Source organism: Nothoprocta perdicaria, unplaced genomic scaffold, assembly GCF_003342845.1.
Source record: "Nothoprocta perdicaria isolate Ctin4 unplaced genomic scaffold, notPer1 scaffold_10, whole genome shotgun sequence".
NCBI lineage: Eukaryota > Metazoa > Chordata > Aves > Tinamiformes > Tinamidae > Nothoprocta > Nothoprocta perdicaria.
This window is the reverse complement of record NW_020454094.1, coordinates 47,835-70,103: the sequence shown is the minus strand read 5'-3', so window position 1 is coordinate 70,103 and position 22,269 is coordinate 47,835. Positions and strand designations below refer to the sequence as shown.

The 22,269-nt window shown below is 51.8% G+C and overlaps 1 protein-coding gene across 6 annotated transcripts in view; it reads right to left on the bottom strand.

Moving 5' to 3' along the window:
- TCF4 (transcription factor 4) overlaps nucleotides 1–22,269 on the bottom strand; it is a 147,323-nt gene that overhangs the window by 84,719 nt on the left and 40,335 nt on the right. For 5 of the 6 annotated variants that reach the window (XM_026039196.1, XM_026039208.1, XM_026039201.1 and 2 more), the window contains exons 2-3: nucleotides 20,533–20,594; nucleotides 18,887–18,983 (exon numbers count right to left, since the gene is read on the bottom strand). The exons of the other annotated variant lie outside the window; for it this stretch is intronic. In XM_026039196.1, coding sequence (XP_025894981.1) covers nucleotides 18,887–18,983; nucleotides 20,533–20,594 — 159 coding nt within the window. The remainder of the gene's footprint in view (nucleotides 1–18,886; nucleotides 18,984–20,532; nucleotides 20,595–22,269) is intronic. 6 annotated transcript variants of the gene reach the window in all.

The window sequence follows — 22,269 nt, the reverse complement described above, 5'->3', positions numbered from 1 at the left end:
TTGCCAATGCGTTTGTCAAAGCGCTTTTGCTTTTTGCTACCGGGGACAAACAGGAAAGCAGAAAGAAATGCTGAGAGCCTTCAGAATTGTTAAAATGGCTTTTCCCGACGTTTTAAGGGGGCCTGGGGACGGGATTGGGGAACAAAGGCGGCGCGGGCTCCGTCGCTGCCCGGTTCCTCCTGGCCGCGGCGCTGGGCTCGGCGGCCGGGAACAAAGAGCCGCATGGGGGCCGGCACCTGTCCGTGCCACGTGCTCTAATTTTAAAAACGGGATACATCCTTTCCCCCCTCGGAGCTGCTCCGTGTTAAGAGGACGTCGCCGTCTCCCAGCGAGTGACGCCTCTCCCCAAAGGTGTTTGTGCCGCGCCAGGGCACTGGTCAGGGCAGGAGCTGGGGGAAGGAAAGCAGAGGCCGACCCGAAACTCCTGGTTTTTAACTGATCCTGTCCCTTCCGAGCAGACCTCGTGCTTGCCATCACTGCACTGGAGCAGAGCATGGGCAAAATGCTCAAAATTAACCTTGTTTTGTCTAGGCTGCTTGGTTTTACCTATGGAATAAACGAGGTGCCTCGTGACAGTGTCACCCGTGGGACTTTTCCTGCTCAGCTCTCAGTGTTCAMTAGCGATGGAGGCGTGGGATGAGGCACGGCCAGGAGATGGAAAGAGAAATGGGTGGAATTCGCGCCCACAGCCTGGGAAGGGGAGGCCAGTCGCTGCGCTCTGCGCATCCCGCCACTAAATCCAGACCGAGGCTTTTATCATTAATTAAAACGCCCATATGCTAAACCACACTTGATCCCGGGAGCCTCCAAGTGCAGTAGTTGTCTGCGTGCTTGCAAATCTCAAGGCTTGCCCTGGATTTCGTTCTGTTTTCCAAGCTGCAGATGAAAACGGAACGGGAACTTGAGCAAAGTTGAACATGAGATTTCCAATATCTCATGTGGCTTAAGAGCAATCCAGCGCAAGCCACACACAATGTCCAAGCCACCCAGTTCCTAGAAGGTATCAGAGCTCCACCGCAATGGACAAGTGCCCAGGAGGCCACCCCATGGGTCCAGAGACAGGAGGACCCCAAGGAACGACCCTTCACTGGTGATGGACAAGGTCCGTGGGGACCATTCCCTGGGACCGGCTGGACGAGCTTCCCCAGGCTGCCAAGTGAGGAGGAGGAGGAGGAGTTGGGACTCATGGCACAGGAGAATGGAGCATGCCACCATCCTCACCTCACCCCTGCTCCTCCACGGACACGAGAGCCACCGGAGCCGGTGGGATCCACCAGGAGCTACTTCCAGGCGGAGAAATTGCAACCTATTAATTGCAGCCCGAGAGACAAATTTATTTTCCGCAATAAATGTGCTGTAGCGCAGCTGGATGTTGTGATTTGGGGCAACACGGAACTCGGCGCTTCCAAATTATTAATGAGTTCTAACAAATACACACGGTCCACAAATATTTTCTCGGAAAGGGGCTAGTAGATCAACACAGGCAATAGTGGGGACCGTCTTCATCTAAAAGAGTTGGATTGGAGRAGGTTCCAAAAACGGTAACTTCCAGACCAAACCAAACCCTGCTGTGATTCCCGTCCTAGGGCCCGGCTCCGGCTAAGAACGGGGCTGATTCATGCTAGACTTTCCACTTTCTGCCCTAGCAACCACAGCAAATATTTCTACTTCTGACAATAAATTATTAGTTGCTTTGCTTTCCATTCCCAGGTGGATTGTAGCTGGAACGATAATATTCTGGAAAGGCGAGATTTTGAACAAGGCCAGGACTTGGGCTGAGCTTTGAGGCGCTAGGAGCGCTTGCAAAGGCATCCAAAGGCAATGTTTTCTAAAGGTAAACTCCAAGTTCAAATCACAACTTTCCTCTTGGACTGGAAAAAAAGAGGTCATCTTTCACAGAAAATTTTGTTATGCCCCAGAAAATGAAAAAAAGGTTATATAGATTTCTAGAATTAAAGCAATTAAAAAAATTAATTATGAAATTCCTTTTCTATATATWTWTTTTTTTTTTAAACTAAACTGAGCCTGAAAAAAAATCCCAAATTAGAGGGGCAAGAAGATGATTCCGATTTCTGTTTCTGGTCCTTTATTGCAGTTTAAAAAAGCCCGTCTCTTCTCCCCCTTGGAAAAGCCGTGCTTTGTTAGAGCGCGGCTCCCGCGCCGGCACAGGAGGCGACGGGCAGCGGCTCCTCGCTCCGAGATAGCGCAGCCRTGAAAAGATTGCCCTTTTTTTTTTTAACATGGTTGAGTTGTTTATTCCTTCTAATCCAGTAATTTCCTTTTTTCCCCGTGGAAGCAGCCGCTAATTTGGGATGCATCGCGGTGGGGCCTGATTGCTGGAGGAATGAAGCGTTCATAACTTAAAATAAAGTTTACGGGAGCGCTCGGCTTTTCCGGACGATCCCGAGCGCTGCACGGGCTCGGGTTGTTTTATCCCGAGTGCCCTGGGATTTTATATGACCAAAACCCCTGTATAAAATATATGGCGTGCTTGCATACAAAGGCGTCTGCGCTCCCGCCGAAGAACAAAAGCTTCTGCTCTCYCCATCCACTCAACAGCCCATTGCTTCTCATTCACCAGGAATTAAAATAAAATCAAATTCTTTTAGCCAGCTCCTCCCTAAGGAAAAACATATAAATAAGGCCTTGCGGAGTGCTGTACTCATTGGCTTTTTTCTTTTTTTTTTCTTTTTTTTTTTTTGTTTTTAAGAGCTTGCATGGTAGAGATGTATTTAAGTTTGATAATATATCCTGGGTTTCTCCATAGCTTTCCAGACACCAGAGGCTTCTCCCAGCAGCTCCAGTGACGTCCAGGGGATCAGCTGCAAGAGAAGCAGGATCTGGCCTGCACCRACGCAACCCTGGATTCTTCACTGTGGAAATTTGGCTAATTTCAAGCTCATTTTTAATTGCCCCGGCTCAGAGCAGTGAGATTGCACGAGGCCCTTGGAAGGCTGGACCCATCGCACAGAGCCTGGCACAAACGCAGAGAAAAGGTCCCTCTTTTTAAAGAACTGATGGYAGCCAAACCACCCAGGAGCCTCCACATCTTTAATATCTCTTTGAATCAAGGAGGTATCTGCACTGCATGAACCTGTCTCCATGGCAGGAGCGCCCGCATCCGGASCATCCCAAAGGATGAGCGCCTTTGCCGGCAATTCCAGCAAAAATGGGTGCAAGTAAAAGATGACCTAGAACTAGGCTCCTTTTTTCTTAAAAAAAAAAAGGACAAATATTGAACTCGCAAAACTGAAACATCATGTCTCTAAGGGCATCAGTGTGTTTTTATCTCTTTTACTTTACATCTTCATTTGCGCTTCTTAAAAGACGGCCCAGGACTTCACATGACGTTGGCTCAAGGCAACCCGCAAAGTTTCTTACGGCACATATTCCTAAGCGAGCCCCAAAATACCCCTTTTTTAGAGGGGGGAAAAAAAAAAAAAAAAAGGAGCCAGTCCCAGCAGGAGCCTCCCGAGCAGGGAACAAAAAAGCGGCACCATCTTGAGCAGCCGCGTCGGAAGGGAATAAAGCGTCTCGGATGCGGGAGGGACCCTCTCGTTCGGATGGCTCACAGGTGACATTGCACCATCTGCCTGGGCACGTTGCCCACGCGCAGGGGAAACTATATGGAAAAGCAGAACCTGATGCATTTTAAAGGAATGTGGCACAAAAAGGGGTGTTTGGATGCACGGCAATGCAGTGGCGTTTGTGGACGGAGCTATATTTGTGGATGGCGCTGCGCAAAGTTCCTTTATGCAAAGGAAAAAGGAATCAATGGGAAATTTCTTCTCTTAACGTCGGGAAAATGGAAAAGGGCGTTTTCCGCTAACGGGGATATTTAGCATTGCTGGGATCCGAACGCCGGGGTGCACAAAGGGGCTGGTGGAGAAGGGCGGTTTCAGGCACTGCCTCAGTTTGAGCCCGTCTCGAGTGGGTCCCTGTTTTAACGCACTTCCCTGTCCTGCCGARTGCTGGATTTGGGGAGCGGCTGAATAACTCACCCCGCACACAAAGCAGGGAATTGCAGCTCAGGTGCAGTGCATTAATCCCTGGGCGTTTAGCAGGGAATGTGCCTGGCGCTCCTGCTCGGTCCTGCAAGAGCAGGCCGCAGCTCTGCCTTTTGTGCTGTATTTTTTTTGGAAAAATAAAAAAAAAAAAGAATTTAAAAAAAAGGAATAAAAAAAAAAAGAAAGAAAAAAAAAAGAAGAAATAGGAAGAAAAAAAGTCTTTAAAATTTTTTGCAGTTCCGGCCTGGGGGCCTGCGGGTGGCATCCCGGCATTCCGGCAGGGAACGTGGCCGGCTCTTCCCGTGCTCCCAGCGCGGAGCCGCGGGGTCGGCCCCATCCCACACTAATTGGCTCAGGCCGGGCCGGGGGGCCGGCTTTTCCCAGCACTAAAAGGCCTGCGTTTATTAGCGCACAGGTGCAAAACCCGGGAAAAAAAAAACAGGGAGAGCGGAGAAGGAAAAGTTTCACAGAAATGTCCATATTCYGGGAAGAAAGCAGGTGCTTCTGAGCGACTCCTGCCCTTGCGCCCCGCACCGGCCCTGTTTTCCTCTTCTTTGGGCACTTTGGGCTTTTGGCGGGGCCGGGGACGGTGCCGGGGGACAGGACTTTAAGGAGTTAAAGGCTCCCTACCATTAATTTGCATCTGGTGCTTTTAGTGTGTGTGTGTGTTTTTTTTCCTCCCTGAAAAGTTGGCAGAGCCGCCGATTTTCCATAATGCAAGCATTTGGGAATTGTGAGCGGAATGAAACCGATCCAATCTCCTGACTGCGACATGAATTTTCATTAATTACAACCTTGTCAGCAAAAGCATTATCAAAGCTGAATATGAAAATGCTAATGAGTTCTCATTTGCATATTTTTCTTTGTTGGAATGTCATTAATTATTACATTTTATGATGATGAATGCAGCTGTCGAAGCTCTCCGATGCATAATTAGCCATCAGAATGCCAGGAGCCGATCAGCATTTTTGGGTAAAAAAAAAAAAAAAAAAGAAAACAACCAAATTTCACTTCATCCTCTCCCTCCCCGCTGCCCCCCGCTCCGGCCGCCCCTAAACTTGGTGCTGCTGCCRCCTCTCCGTCACAGAGCCCCTTTTCCCACCCCTTTAACAAAAAATTATTTTGTCTTTTTTCTTCCCCCCCCCCCTTTTTTTTTTTTTTTTTTTTCCATCGGGTGCTTATACAATTGGAGCCGCTCTTAATAAAAAAAAAAAATCGTTATTCCAGCTTAATTAATGCCACGCTTAATTATAACACCATGATGTCAGCGGTTTTAATTAAGCGTTGGCGCGGGGACAAGCGAGCTCCTCGCCGCCGTAAGAGTCGCGCGCGCGGCGGCGGCGCTGGCCGGAGCGGGGCGGCCCGCGGGGCTCCCGCGCCGGCGCGGCGGGAGCGGGCGCGCGGCGCCAGATGGGCCCATCACACATGAGCACCCCGATCAATCACAGCTGAAGGGCCCAGGTGCGGCGCAGCCGCGCAGCAACGCACCATTTCACAGTCTGTCACACTCCGGCACGCGGGCGCCGCCGCCCCCCCGGCCGCCCCGCTGACGGCTTCATCCGCGCCCCGCGCGGGGGGAACGCGACGGAGACTGCGGATGCGTCGGGACATGGGAGCGGGATGCGCCGGGACACGGGACGGGGATGTGCCAGGACACGGGACGGGGATGCACCAGGACACGGGACAGGGATGTGCTGGGACACGGGATGGGGATGCACTGGGACATGGAGTGGGGACAGGGATGTGCTGGGAGATGGGATGAGGATGAGCTGGGACACGGAGTAGGGATGGGGATGCACCGAGACATGGGATTGGGATGCACTGGGACACAGAGTGGGGATGGGGATGCACTGAGACATGGGATTGGGATGCACTGGGACACAGAGTGGGGATGGGGATGCGCTGAGACATGGGATTGGGATGCACTGGGACACAGAGTGGGGATGGGGATGCGCTGGGACATGGGATGAGGATGCGCCGGGACATAGAGCGGGGATGGGGATRCACTGGGACATGGTACCAGGATGTGCTGGGACACGGAGTGGGGATGGGGATGCACTGATACTTGGGACTGGGATGCACTAGAACATGGAGTGGGGATGGAGATGTGCCAGGACACAGAGTGGGGATGGGGATGTGCCAGGACACGGAGTGGGGATGGGGATGTGCCGGGACACAGCATGAGGACGGGGAGGCTCCGAGCTGTGGCGTGGGGATGGGGATGCTCTGAGATGTGGCACAGAGTTGATAGGGATGATCCAAGACATGAAGTGAGAATGGGGATGCTGAGATGTGGCACAAGGATGGGAATGCTCCAAGACACGGTGTGGGGACAGGGATGCTCTGATTTATGGAATGGGGATTGGAATGCTCTGAAATGCAGCACGCRGATGGGGATGGGGATGCACCAAGACACAGCATGGGGATGGGGATGCCCTGACTCATGGAGCGGGGATGGGGATGCTCGGACCCGCAGCACTGCCCCATCCCATGGCCCGGGCGAGGGTCTGCACCATGGTGGGGAGATGGGGTGTCCGCAAGGCCCCGCACCAGCTCCCRGCGTGGGGATGGGCGTCTGCAGGGGGAAGCTCCGAGCACCAGCACGGGAATGGGCTGCTCCGGKCCACGGCACCATCCGCATCCCTTGGCACGGGCGGGGGGGTCTGCAAGGATCCCAGCCCTGGGCACCCCGGCGGTGCTGCTGCTGCACCAAAGAAGCAGGAATAAGGGCGGCAAAGGCCGGGTCCAAGGGTCCCGCTGCGCCCAGGCAGCCCGGGGCACGTGGAGGCACCCGGCTCCTGCGCACGGGCTCCCACCGGGAGCTCCAACCATTTCTGAGGCGGGAAATTGTGACGGAGCATCGACGGGAGCCAAAGCCCATCTCCCGCCTGCTCCGCCGTCTGCTGCCTCCTTTCTAAATCGGGATTTCCTCGCGGAGCCCCGGAAAACACACGTCACACCTTCGCAGTCATGTTGGAAAGTGCCTACCTGGGAGCTCGGGTGAGGTTCGATCCACAAGGCACAGGCAGCGCCGCAGAGCGGCCGGCCCGGGGGGACCCCGCGCGCCCACCCCCAGCTCTATCACACCGGCACCTTGGGGCTGCTTGCTCGCTCTTTCCCTCAAACCGCTTATTAAGAGGAGTTTTTTGCTCGATGCCTGTCATTAGTACCGTGGAGCTGCCCGCACCTTGCATTTCCCGGAGCTCTGCATGCTCCCCAGAGGGTCCCACCACGGCCAGAGCTCTGCCTACGGCTCCAAGGGCGCTCAGCCAGCGCACCCACCACCGGCTGCTGGGCTGCAGGGAGAAAGAGGCGCCTTGTGCACTTTGAATGGGCTCCCTTCTCTCCCGGTGGAGGGAACCCACACATTTGCATTAATAAATCTCTATTTTCTGGCTCAAAAGGAATCGCAGCACAAAAAGCAGATGTGTACGTTGGGTTCCTTCAAATTAAACTTCCCGAAGCTGAGCCTATTCAAGCTCAAGATCAAAGGCACGAAAGCGCCGTCCCCTCCTCCTTCCCRATGATCACAGAGATTTTGTTCCTTCTGTTACAGGGACCCAAAAGGYAAATGCTAAAGCCCAGCAAATGGCCCTGCACGTCCCTGTATGTCCCCAACAGGTCCCCTCGGCGCCCCTGCACAGAGGCAACGCGACCGTCCGAGGGCTGGAGCTGGGATCTTGTCAGGGAACTAGGAAAATGCGGCCGCTCTCCACATGCCTCCGAGGAGAGAAGTGCACAGTCACAAAGGCACGCCGGAGAGAGCCAAAAATAATATTTTTTGAAGAAAAATGCACTACCTCTCTCTGATGTCGCCCGCGGTGCTGGCCCGAGGAATGCGGGGAATGCTGCGCGGGCGCGGGGCCGGCGAGCCGAAACGGGGCACGCGGCGAGGGGAGGCCGTGCGAGCAAGGAGGCTTCATCCCCAAACAGGCACGTGCCTATTTTCAGCTTCCGACAGTATCCGGCTCTGGAGCGGGCCAGCAGCGTGCTCCTGTGCTCTTTTCTCGGCATGGGAACCTCTTGCTGCTGCGATCCCTTCCACATCTGGCCCCTGCTTGGCTCTGGGCTCTCGGCTGATTTCATATTTGTCACCAGATCAAAGAGTCGCCCGGCGTGGCCCGCGCTGCCCCTCGCCACGCGGTGCTCCCCTCCGGGCACAGCACCAACACCCACTGCCCCCTTTTTAAATAACCGAGTCCTCGGAGTCCCCGCTCCTTTTGGCTGCRCTCTGCGCTACCTCCTGTGTTTTTTCCATGCTTTCCATGTCTAGATTTGTGTATATTAATCAATGAATCATCGCTGGAGAAGGCAACCAAGGAATGCACTAAGCTGGACCCACCCATGGAAGGCGGCTCTGCCACAGAGATGATTATCTCCAATAAAGAGAGCCGATTCTGGCTTCTCCGTGAGCCCACGCTTGCACTCCACAGCCTCCTTGGTGCCATTCTCCCCTGTCCCGCTCCCCGGGACACGGCCACGAGGCGCCTGCAGCCCTCACCCCACCTGGACATTTCCATGCAGTCCCTGCATGGTGCTGGGCAATCAAGAGCACTTGGCTGCGGGGACAGAGTCTTTATGCCAATAGCAACACCAGCAAGACGAAGGGGACCACGCTGGACATAAGGGTGTAAATGGGTTAAAATTCTGGCCTCACAGTAACATGAAGCCTTGGAGCTAAGCTGAAGATCATCTTTGGAGACCTTCATTGCCTACGGCTGGCATCAGGGCTCCTTGCCCTGCTTCGGTTTTGTCTTCGCTCCTCTGGGTGACCTTGAGGAAGCTGCAGCTTCTCTCCTCTTAATTTAGCACGGGCTCTGCAGATATTCCCAGGGAAAATAACCAAATCCTTGGGCTCTATCCCCCAAGCAGAAGAGGCCCTACACGGGAGATGTTTCTGTTCGGTGCTGCCGCTGGTTTGGTTGTACCCCCAGCATGGGGACACTGCTCCGGTGACTCTGGTTTGGGGAACCAGGCCTAATCCTAACCCCAATGCTGCAGATCTCCAAGTGCCCGTCCGCCGGGAAAAGGCACGTGGACCTGGAAGCACAGCAGCAAGCACGTGCACCAGGGCACCGGCAAGAGCTGCATAGAGGAGAGTAAAAACTCATGAGAGAAACGCTAASGGGGAGGTTTTCAACTTAAAGAAAAAAGCGAGAGCGTAAGCCGAGCAGAACACAAGGGCTGGTTTTACTTAATTCCCCTAAATTCAAGGACAGCAACAACTCAGCAGGGAAGGAGGAAGAGAGGGTGTGYGAAAAGGCCGTTGGGAAGGGAAAAAAGAAGGAATGGGATCCATATTCCCTCGTCCTTCTTCTCTTTTCTTCTAGTTCCTTCCTTAGCTTTCTGCTTTCCTGACTCCTCTGTCCTTCATTATCTTCCTTCCTGTTATTTTGCTTAAAACTGGCAAAAACTACGCTCCGCACAAGCGTTAAAACTGGCCTGAATTCCAAATATAAGCCCAAATCTAGGCCAGAGGTATATTTGGCAAATACAAATCCTTGCCAGATTTACACAGCTCTAATAATAAGGTGACAAGAACCGTGCGCAGGATTACGGATGCTGCCTCTCTTGCCCCTTATAAAGTGCCAAAATAGTTTCCTCTGACTTTTATTCAACCTTTGTTCCCGAATCTCAGACCATTAGCATCAAAAAAAAAAAAAAAAAAAAAAGGAGGGGGAAAGGAAAATAAACCTGTTTTGTATTTGGGTGACAGCTTCAACGTGCTGTTTTCCATCAGCCCTCCCCTCTGTCCCCCTTTACGGCTGGACTCGATGACCTTGAAGGTCTTTTACAATACTTTTTACAATAATTCCATGGTTCTGCCTCGCTCCGCTCAACAGCGTGGGGCTCCCGGCCCACGGGGGAGCCTCGGGGTCCCTCTCGGCCGCAGGAGACACCAGCGATGGATTTTGAGGATAGCTCCATATGAGATAAAGGATAAAGCTCCCGCTCGCGCTGGGTGATTGTTTCGTTCATCATTTTGAAATCTTTAGAGCATTAACCCCGCCTTGCAGCAGCAGAAAAAGCAAGCAGGGGTTTATTCCTTTGCAGGGCCCTGTCCACATCCATGGGCTCCTCCCGTAGGGATGCAGCTGCAGCTCCGGGGCCAGGCCTGGGTTTTATCCTGCCCGCCTTTCCAGCGCAGCCCGCTCCCCTCGGCTTCGTACCGTCAGCAGATCTCATTACACGATGCCAAAAATATGCGGGCTCTTAGGCGGGAGCGAGCGAGGCGGGCTTCAAAGCGGAGCGGCTCCCGGCGCCGTGCAGGTGTGCGCCACGTGAGCTCGCCCGGAGCGGCGGCCGCGGCGCGCGACCACAGCTCCACACGGCGTGACCAAAACCATCGCGGTCCGAGCCGGGCAAAGGCGGCGCCGCCCGCGTGTCCGGCCCACCCAACCATCCGCGCTCACCCACTTGGCTCCGCAGCGGGAGGGGAGTCCGGCGGGCGCCGCGGAGGGAGCTCCCTAAGCTCGCCRAAATCCCGGGCGCGCAAAATAGATCCTGCGTCGGCTGGAAATCTGGGCGTGCTGTGCACGTGGAAAATCCTCTCCAAGGGCACTGRCGTTGGTGTTAACAAGAGCTAACCTCGCAGTGAAGGTCGCCTCCACATCAACACCTCAGGAGACCTCACAGAGGCCAGGGAAGTGCTGGAGAGCAACGGAGAACTTGTCTGTGGGACTTGTTCCTGCAGCCACTTGTGCCTTGAAAGCTTTTTCTGTATTCCTTGGTGGAAAACTAGGGTCATATTCAGTGTGCTTGGGCGTGTTGATTAAAACAACTTGTAAGGATGTTACTTGGCCACAAATAGGAGGAGCACYGGGAGCTACAGGAATGTAAATGTGAACTGGAGTTGCACTGTGCTGGAGCTACAAGCAACACTCTTGGCCCTACTGCAGCTTCTCCATCCATGAAACGGGCATCCTGAGAGGACCTGTAACTTCTGCAATCCCTCGCGTCCCCARAGGAGGTATTTCCAAGGCTGGTGGCATAGTACAGGACTGTCATAAGCCAAAGAAAGCCAAAGTGTGTTCCTACTGTGATAAASAGGAATATCAAAATGTTACGCGAGCAACAGTGTCTCTCTCATATTTTACTYTTTTTCAGAAGTTAGGAGAAGATTCTTAAAGGGAGGTCTAAGAAAAATTCAGGTGGAAGTTTCAAGAGATTCATCAAACTCCAAACAAATTTGTTTTCTTCATATGTTAACCTTCAGCAGCACCTCAGACGCTACCAAAGAGGATGGGTGGAGGTAGTCGAAGGGCTGTCTTCTCAGGAGGACCAGCAAAACCAAAGAAATTTGGAAGGCTGTAGGTCAAAGTGGAGGGTCAAGCTGCATTTCTGCTGGAACCTCTGCCCTGCAGCTGTTGGGAGGAGAGGCCACCACCAAAAACCTGAGGGCCCCTGTTTCGGAGGAGGGTAACCTTCGCCCAGGGAGGGGAAAAGGGGGCTCCKCTTCGGCAAAACTTATTCAAAGGAATTGAAAGGAACTTTGGCCTGGGGGACATGAAATATTGTTTGATCTGGATTCTATTTCTAAAGTATTAAAACGTTTTAAAAATAAAAGGTTTTGCTGAATCAGCTTGAAATCCAAATGTTCAAGCCATCTCCCGCTAGCCATGTGCATTGCTTTCCTTTCTCACCATCCACCAGAAATCAGTAAATCTTAACYGATGTTCCTCAATGTACGTGCTAAGGAAGACCACAAGGCTTAGGCCTTGCCTTAGCCCTGCGACAACTTGGCTCTGCGTTAGATATTCTAACCCATTAACCCCRTCAGTTTTCACACATTTGCTTGCTCAATGGAAATCAAGCATCTCATGTTGCCTCCAGCTTCCGTAACAGATATTGCCTGCAAGTCACAGYGCCTTCATTCCTGTGGAGACGGTCAAACCTAATGAGTACAAGAAGATCATGAATCTGGGCCAGGCAGAGGAAAGAGAACTTCCAATGTCAAATCCGTGAAAGCAAAAATGCCTCCGAAGAAACACGARAGTCAGGAATAAGGTTGACAAGACAAGTCATCTTGACCAAGATGAAACTCCACAGCTACATTTGAAGAGCTGCACCTAAATCGGATCACTCGTAAAAAGCRTTATGCTCACTCAAGTTTGGGCAATTAAGGCTGTGCCAGAAATAAAAATGATTTTCCCAGATCATTAGGGGGATTGAGTGTAAAAACTTCAGAAACTATTGYGTGGTAGACCCAGGTCCAGAGCAGCGAAAAGGTCATTCAACTCTGAACTTGGGATAAATGCAAGAGAGAGACAGAGAACAGATCTGCTTCTACTCTTACATACTCCTGTAGAACACTATGAAGAAAATATTGCAGATGCATGACCTAAAGTATCTCATTTTAAAGTGAGAACTTCAGATAATGCAATATCAACTCTCCCATCAGATCAAAAATATGCTTAATCCAGCAGGACTAAAAGACATCAATTATTTTCTTCCAGGAGGCAAAATCTACTCTACAGCAGAAACCACTTGGAAGCTCTTCATTTTATATCTGTTGAACTGTGATGGTTCCTTCAAAGGAAAGTTGCTGCTGAGCCAACCTAGTTATTGCTTCTGGATGACCCTGAGTTCAGGATTTCTGTTCCACACAGGACTGTGCCTTTTGTGGAGATGAGAATCCTACCTGTAAAGCACAAATTAAGGATTTAAAATTGTTTTAAAATAAACAAAATTCAATGTCATGCACAATCCATGTCAATGCATGTCCCTAGGGGACAAAAGCATTGTGGCATTCAAGTGAAACACTGAGCTCTTCTCATGGTTATCTCTGTGGAAGGCAGAGGAGACTATGGAATGGAAGGGAGTTTTTTTCTTTCTTTCTTTTTTTTTTTTTTTTTTCCATCAACATGAAATATTCCTTTATCTTTTTGGTATTTAAGAATTCTGTGATGGCTTCTCTATGGAGCTTAATCCATCTACTGATGTTCTCAACCACCCTGTGATCACCCATTCTGGAATAATCCCTATTTCCTTCAATATTTCTGGCCTCTCTCCTGGGAAATTTATATCTGATTCTGGCATCTGTTCCCCATCCTCTTTTGTGAACACTGAGGCGAAAAATCCATTTATTTTTTAGCAGTGTCTACATCATCTGTCAATAAATTACCCTTTCCATCTCTAAGAGGTCCTAAAATCTACTTTACTGACCTCCTCTCCTTTATGCACTGCAATAATCTTTCGTGATTATTTATCTTAACCTCATGTACAGTCTTTCCTTTCTTCCTCTCTCTTTGCTTTCAGATTATTGTTTTTCAACAGTCAGTCTCATTCCAGACATTCTCCGAACAGCTCTTGATGGTTTATATCTTATATGCTCGCCTTCTTTTCTTAGGATCACTTTTTGTCCATGCGTGTTCATCTTTACTAGGCTGTTGGTTTATTTTTCAGCATAGTATCTTTCTTTGTAGCCCAAGTGTGCAGAATATATCAGWGACATTTATATTTCAGTAGGCACCAACCCCCTTCCCCGTTGTTTCTTTCCATGGCATCACCTCTCCGTTCCTGGGGTTTTGCTAGTAGAACTGAAGAATACCTAAAAGTCGATTATAGCCAAATTTTATGGATGCCTGCAAATTTCTTCATGTAATGGCTCCTAAAATACTCTTGCTCTTCAGATTTTCCATTATCTTCTGGGTGTGGCTCCACATACCTTGAGAGATTTGTATTTGCAGCCAATTGCAAAATCCAGGCCAAAATTGTCTTTGGAAGCCATAAGATGGTTTTGCAACTTGCATGAAATGTGAAATTTAGGAAGGAAAAAATATATTCCTGGAAGGTATGTTTCGAAGAACAAAATTTGTCGGCTATCTGAATCAGAATCTAGAATCTTTCAATACCAGTGAAATATAAAAGTTAAAAAAATATATATCATAGGAAAGGTATGAACATTTTGATATAGGTATCCTAATTAAAAGGTATTTAATCAACATAATTTTAAAATACCATTGACTAAATGCTTGCTCAACTATTTACACAGCTTTTTCATCCCCAAAATAATCAAAACATTGCTTTCACCAGATGCTTCACAAACATATATACAATACCACTCTTCTTCCTAATTTCTTCTTGTATATTCTTCTTATCTTCTTGATATTTAGCCTGCATGGTTTGTCCCCAAAATATCTTTCCATATCAGTTCTTATTCTATATACTTTTTACAACCGCCGACTATGTTCAGGACCACAATCACATAGTAAAAGTTTGCAGAATGAAGAAATGGATTGGGGCATTCTGATTTTGGTTAAAAAGAAATAGAACCTAATTAAAGCCCTGATGGTTCCTGTTAAATGCATGCTCCATATCTTTTTACTTCGCATGGTACAAGGATCAAAGCATGGCCCTGCTCTACCATCAGCCTTGTACAGTGTGATAATCAGTGCTGCCCTTAATCCAAAGCACATGGCAAGATGCATCTCTTGGCGTGGTGCTGTTGAGAATTACCGGACCCTCCTGCCCCATCCTTTTTATGATTTTCATTGCAACAGTTCTATATTTGACTGGATATGTTCTGTCCATCCAACCAAACGTGCAGACTCCAGAGTGCAACTAGGGGCTGAAGATGAGGGACAAGAAGAGAGAAGCCCCTGCAGAAGTTGTCAGAAGCAGTGTGGATAATCAAATTCTGCCACGCTGCGCAGAAGCCAACTGTCCTGCAGAATCACTTATTAAAAACGCTTGGACTTGTTTAAGAACAAAACGCGGTGGAATGTAAACTTCCCTGCAAACTATGTAGTACAAAATAATATTTCAGTTCTTTGCTCAGTAGGCAGACATTAATTGCCACAGTCTACAGTTTCTATTTATACAACTGCCGCTCGTTCCCCAAATAAATGGAAATGTCCTTGTAATTTCTTCCCTTCAAGAGTGCACGAGAGGCTGGGGTTGAACATCCAGGATCCCAACCRGCAACGTGCAGGAGATTGGCTGCAAACTACATTAACTCCGTGTTGGGAAAGGCRACGTAGTTATATCCACATCTGCGAAGTGCTTTCTGGTGCAGATTTTTCCCATTAATTTTACACACTTGCAACTGGGGCAGGAGAGGAGCAGCAGTCACATCACAGGAGAGGAAGAGTGTCTTCTACAGAGCGCTTTGGAGGCCTCTTTCCAGGCCCCTCTGGCCAGGAAATGGCATGGATGYGATTAAGCCAAGCCCATTGCTCAGGGTCATCCAGAAGCTCCTCKGCTTGGTTGTGAGGAAACTCATCTAGAAGAGAAGCCTAGGAGAAATCTGCTGCAGCTCTTGCTAGTGGGGTGGATCATGGACCACAGAATGGATGAAGCTAGAGGCACCTCTGGAGATGACGTAGCCCAAGCCCCTCGCTGAGCGCTGCTTCAGATTTAGATAAGGTGTAGGTCCATTCGGGAACAGAACAGACTGACCCTAGTTGCAGTTTTCTTGTTTGATTATTGGAGATATGTTTTTGGTGACCTGCGCTCAGAGATTTCAGGGGTGCACTTGGACTTTGCTAAGTGAGAGATTTGAGTTGGTGAAAAAAATCTGGATTTGGGAAAAAAAATCAACAGATAGCTCTTACCGGACTGAAGTGATATTTGAAAACCCTGTCTCAGATATTCCAGTAACCTCAGCAGAGGTCCACGAGGGGCCTGGAGGAACAAACCGAGGCTGCAGGGCCGGTCTCTACAGGGAGCATCATCCCGACACCGGGGCCGGGATGAGCTCGGTGGGTTCCACTCTCCTAGCACTAGCCACAACTCCAACTCGGCAGCTGAATCCAGGTTTCCAGAGCTTCTCCTAAAGCCCCAGGAGCTCCCACCTCTGCTGTAACCCGCTGAGTGCTGTCACTAGGAAGCCCGTGTGCTGGTGGGACCTCTTTTCTCCAGACCATGGCGGAGATGCACAAAAGCAGCAATGCTGCATGTTCTCAGCACGTTTCCCACCCATGAGCACCAGAGATGCCAAAGGTCTTCTCACAGCCTAACCGTGCCACACAGCTGTTTCCTTCCGCATTTGTCAAATCTGAATCCAGGAGGAACCACGGTAGAGGGTCCACCTCCCCTCCCTGGCCACRCTTCACCTGAACCCAGGCTGTGTCCACAAGGATGGATCATCCCTATGGGGAAACGTGCGTTCAGATCGTCCTAAACGTCCTCCACGTGGAAGGGAAATTTCTGAGCGCTTAGCAATGGGACACTACCCGACAGCCTCACGCTATTCCGCTCATGGAAGCTCCATCCCGTCACAGCCCGTCCGCCCACGGCTTCCTCCCAGAAGCGCAGGTGCCCTGGAGCTGCACCGCCAGAAACACCTGGAACAAAAGCAGGGCTTGGGCTTTCCAGCCCTTTGAGCTCTCAAACCCTTTCTCGGTTGTTCAGTTGCTGCATTCAGGCTTTGTGTTGTTACAGCTCATCTTAGTTAATGTTATGGATAGCCAGACAGTCACAGATTTTTATGGAAAACAGTTCTGCTTGTCATTCTTGAAGCTTCACCTTTGACTGATATTTAAAAAAACTGCCACATTTCTTTTTCTGTGTCACATGCTACTTTCTTTYGCAAATGTAATAAAGTCCCGTCTTAATCTGTATCCCAACTCCAAGCTGCCAGCTCCAGAGGAGGTCGGTTGCCTCCTGTAAATGCTGATGGATTTTGTTGCTCTGGGAAGGCTGCAGGGATCTATAAGAGCAGAGTGGCCGATGTGTTGGTGGCTACGGCATGTGCCACCTTGTACCCAACAAGACACACTGGGAACGGCGATGCCAGCACATAAAAACCATCCCGTGCATGAATAAGTGCAATCATCACCTTTGGGGACACCAATCTACAACTGGAGATGACGGGACAGGTTTGTGTTTGCTCTTTCCCTCATTGCTCTTCAAGCCTGTGCAGCTGCGAAAGCCACCTGAGATAACAGCGTGGTGTGAACAGGGATTAATGGCCGGGACAGGCCGGGCACTCACCGGCAAACGCGGGATCTGCCAGGGCGAAATGCAATCTCGCTTTAGGAAAGGCTGAAATCATTTCTGCCGAAGGTTGAGCAAACAGCGGCTGAGGCAGATGCCGGGCATGGAAAGTCTCCCGCGGATGCTCCTGGTCCAGCCGCGCGCGCCGGGCCGTGCAGCGCGGGGCCCCCCACCCAAACTGCACCGCTGCCGGGACAGCGGCACCGAACTGGAGCGCGAACCGGAGCGCGGCGCCCTGCAACGAGCCCCGCGGCGGCACACGCACGGACCCAGCGCGGTCACCGCGCTACACACAGCGCCTAGAGCTGGCGCCTCTGCTGAGGTGTCCCCAGGGAATGTGGAGGGAGGGCGAGGGAGCTGCAGGGACCACGGCCGGGCATTGCTGCGCAAGGAGAGGATGCGGCGCCCCGCTCGACCCGACCCYCTCGGAGCCACGGAAAGGGAAAACAAGCCCAGCCAAGGTTTTGCATTTTGTTTTTTTGCTCATTCTTTGCATTGGGCGCTGCTGCAGAGCTGGAGATGCAGTTCGGTGCCTGCAAGTCTTCTAGCGAGCCCCAAAGCAACAGCAGCGCTGCCGTTGTCCAGCCTGCCTTCAACCGCTTCACAGATTAGGGGCCGTACTTTTCCCAGCATGGATCATTAAATCAGGACTCCGACCACGAGAAAGCGAGAGCTGCCACACCAGCCCCATCAGCCAAGGCCGGGGCACACACAGGTTTAACCAGGACAGATGTGGGGTTCCCAAAAGCCAAGGCAGCTGGGAGCTGCTCCAGGAGCAGGGACATCCCGACCGGACACGGGCTGCAGGAGCTTCCTCAGGTGCCTCCCGCTCCTGCTGGAGAAGACAAGCCCATGAGCCCAAACACACTGTCCCTCTGACTCGTGCCTGCAAAACGGGCAATATTCACCACGTAGCTACCCAGGCCAGCCCTGCTTTAAGCATTCATAATAATAATGTGAAGACTGCTAGGAGATATTTAATCAGTATAGAAACTTGTGCTGCTCCAAAGCTATAAATCCAGAGGCAACAGGCAGCCCTATATACACAGCAGCTCCATCCCCAGCCAACAGGTCTACCAGTGCAAAGGCACTGTGGACCAGGGATGCCCAAGACCAGGTTTATTTGCAAACCCCAGAGCATCAGGAGGCTTCAAAGGGTCAAAAATGCAGCCCCAGGAGGACCCAGGAGACACCGGGCTGTACAGGGGGGTCCACAGAGGTCTGGGGGATCTGCAAGCACCTCCTGCAAGCCCCAGCGCCATCCCCTGGCTGAGCAGCACCCAAATACCCCTGGGGCAAGGAAATGAGGGGTCCCGAGTGCCGCGCGGGGAGCAGGAGCGAGCAGAGCCGCTCGCGCAGGGCCGGCGGCCGCAGCGCCAGGGCGCGATCCTGGCCCCGCGCAGGCATTACTAATAATAGCCTTGCATCATATATTTACTTTAACCAGAACTCGTTTATCGACCCTAATTAAAGCAAGCAGCCGTCACTCGCTCCAGGAATGATCAGGGCCCCTGTGCGCGCAGCCACGGTGTCGGCTGCTGAGCCAAGGGGCTATTGGGGGCAACCTTGGGCAAGGGCCCCCACCGCGGGCTCCCCGCGCACGTCTGCACCTCCAGCCATCCTGTGCCACCCAAAATACCTCATCCAGACCACGCTCCCATTTACTCTACCAACGGGTCCCGTCTCGGAGAAGGCGCACAGAGAGGTACAAAGATGTGGAGGAGAAATGGGCTTCAGCAAAAGTAGGACTGTCTCTTGCAGCAAATATCGCACTTTCTCCCCAAAATGTTGCTTGCTCGTACACGCGCGCAGAGTCTGTCTGAGCACGGGGCCGCTGCTTCCCAAGCAGCTGAGCACCCGGGAGCGCCTGGGGACCGCGCCGCGCCGCGTCCCGCTCTGCTCCCGAAGCCGCACGCGAGGAAGGAAAGGCAGTTCCTTACTTTGTATTCGGGAATTGACAAAAGGAGGAGAGAGATTGTCATGAGAGCCAAGGTCTCTGCTCGCCGCGTGGTCATAGTGCGTCCCGTCACCATAGTTCTGTTGACAAACGGGGAGAAACACAGCGTTTACAAGGGTGCCCCGCGCCCCGCTGCGCCCGGGGGCCCGGCACGAGCAGCGCTCCCTGCTCCGGCTCTGGCTCCGGCGCTGCGGGAGCCGCGCGCTCCCGAGCGCTCCCGAGCGCTGCTCCGAGGCTCTGTCTCATTAGCAGCTGGCTCTGGGCTGGCGGGGGGATAATCCGGGCCTGGAAACGGGGTTTTGTGTCGTGCGGTTCAGCAAGAAACCTCCCCTTAGCCTTGCTGGCCACAGAAAGGAAACCTTACTGTKCATGCTTTGCTTTTACATCTGGTTTGCAGGTATAAATTTGCTGTCTGGATCACCGCGTTGATGCATTAGGGGATTCTCCAAATTTCCAAAAATTTGTTTTCGTGCTGTTTGGGTGTGGAAAGTCACTTTCYACTGGAAAATAACCCTCTACGGCACTAGTATTTATGCATGCAATTGGGTAAGGCACTAATGAATATCTCCTGCCCCTTTTCTCCCCGGAGGTGGCATTTCATCCCCTCTCCCGGCAGGACTTTGTTGCTCCCTAATTTTCCAACGTCCCCTGCGCTCAGTCGCTAGTTGAGCAGAATCTCAAGTTTTACTGCAAGCCTCAGCCATGCACAGCAGTTACATAATGTTTTCTTTCTTCTGCCCAGAAGAATTCACAAGAAACTAATTCCGCCGATGTGGAAATACCATCGTCATTCCACAAAGCAGGAAATGCAGAGAGGTCAAGCGGCTTGCGGAGCAACTGCGCCGGTTAATGCACAGGCTTGATTGAAACTTCAGGACTCTTCCCGGGCTCGTGCTCCTTCCTTTATACCCCAAAACGCAATTGTACGCTCACATTCAAGCTTTTGCATGCATAAATAATCGTGTGTGCAAATTTAGAATTTACTTTTCAAAACATTTTTCCCCRGAAAGCAATACAAGTGTCAAGCTCAGAAAAAGGGGTAAAAATAAAGCGGGCAGATGCGGGAGGTAATGACGTAATGGATGCTAAGCAGGCGGGACCGGCCGGGACCTGCTGGGATGGCCCCGGGGCACCGGGACGGGCAGCGGGAGCACGGGGACCTCCCCRCACCTCCTCATGGGGACCTGCTGGGCGCCGACCCGGGGCTGCATCCTCCCCGTTGGCTAGGAATCAATTAAAAGGCAATTTAAGCCGGCCCTAAGCGCAGGCGTGCAAGGGCGCTTCGCGGCCAGCGCGGGCACGGCCGGGTTTATTCGCACGTTGTGTGCGGGCGCTGCGAGCCGCGGCACTCGGGCTCGGCCCCGAGCAGCAGGGCTGGAGCGGAGCCGAGCACCCAGCGCCCTGCCCGCGCGGCCGGGGTGCCRAACACGGCCACGGGGCCGGCCCCGGCGCTTCAACAAGCACACACATACGGGAAATACCATAAAAAGCAATTTGGAAGAGAGGGCAGGCTGCAGCCAGCTCGGCATGCCCGTATTTTTATGCAATCAGGTGTAAAACTAGTGTTTCAGATTGTAAATTTACATATTGAGGAAGTCTGGTTTGGGGAAAAAGATTAGATATACTTACCCTGGATGGACTAGGATGTCCTGTATTCCCCCAGGACCCTGAGCTAGTTCTGTCTTCTACATCTAGGGACAAAAAAGTTCTTTAGGCTTTATTGCAATAATTCTTTCCTTTTGTATAGGCACTTTTAAATTAATGTTTCAAATTAATCTCCTGTTGCCTTTAATTAAGAATCAGGCACAGGGCTACTCGGATGGTAGTGGCTTCTGACCCACTGCTTAAATTAACTCATTTAAATTCACAGCAGAAATGAACTGGACCCTCAGGAACCTGAGCTTGCAACAGAACAGCTCCTCCGGCGGCGCCGTGTTGGGCAGCGGCTGCGCACCCCGYGCCCAGCATCCGCACGGACGCGGGATCCCGACGGGCACGGAGCCACCCAGCCGAGCGGGAAAGCTTGGGAGCAGAAGGCAGGATCCTGGGGCAAGCGGAACTCGCTTTGCTTCRTGGAGGCTCCCATTTTGCAGAAGCGTTGAGGCGGGTGCGCGGGTCGCAGCGAGGAGCAGGGCAGCACCTCCTCACAGCTAAGCACGGCGSGGAAGTTTCTATTTTTCCCCTATCCCTGGATAGCAAATTCAGCACAATCTCCCGGTAATTCTGCACGGTTCGGCCTGGGATGCTGTGCCCGTTCCCCGCTCCGTTTGAGGGGGCGTCTCCAGGAATGGCCATGAAAGGTGCTACCTACCCAGCTACCTTCAAACTTCCCTCAACAGAGATGAGGCCAGGACCACACTTTGCACGTGACTGCTCCACAGTTCCCAGGATTTTGCAAGGGAATAAACAAAAGCCATTTGATTGCACTCTCCCTGAGTCTCTCCCAAAGAAACAACCCCCCTTSCATCAAGTTCCCCCATTGCTCTTAAGGCCTCCTGGTACCACGTCATGCTGCGTTGGATGTGGACCCCTGCACAAGTGCCAGGCTGGGACAGCCACAAGGCCACGTGCCACCGGTCCCCTTGACCTCCTGCAGAAGCTGTTGAGATCCATGAGCCGTTCCATGAGCTCAGGTCCATCAGTGCATCCTCTATCTCCTGCAGCATCACATGCCAGCCACCCAACCACAAGAGCAACACGGTCCGAACAGCCCAACCATGAGAGCAACCACCCAAACTGCGCTCGCTCTGGGGCAAACTCCAGCAAACAAGGCCACGGTTGGACCTGATGATCTTGAAGGTCTTTTCCAACCCTAGCAATTCCATGACTCTACAATGACCACTAAGCACATCCTCCAGCAGCTCATGGATGAGACCCTACCGGGGTACTCATGGCATCATGATTGGCTTGCCATCCATCTGAATCACCATTTTGAGGCATTTAAGTGCTATTTCCCAACTCACACCCGTGTGCATCCCAGAGCAGCTCAGTGAAATACTGCTGCTCGCTGTTCACCACGAACCAAGAGCAGCTTCAGCCTCGCTGCAATGAAGCGGGCGCCGAAGCGCGCGGCGCGGGCGCTCCGCACGGCCACGGCGCCGCGCTGCACGTCAGCGGCGCCCCTCGCCGCAGCGCCGCGCGCCTCCGTAACAGATGAACGTGTTAATCGCACCAGACACTCRCAGGTAAATATTTAATTAAGCCCCAGAAAAAGAAAGAAAATGTGTATCATTTACCTGACAGATCAGATCAACCATTCTATTAGGTTAATTAGGCATATTTTTAAAAATCATTTGTGTTATGTAACAGGCAATTAACTCTTCCGAGCCCAGGCCACAGCTGGCTAAGGGGCCGTGTTTCCCTCCT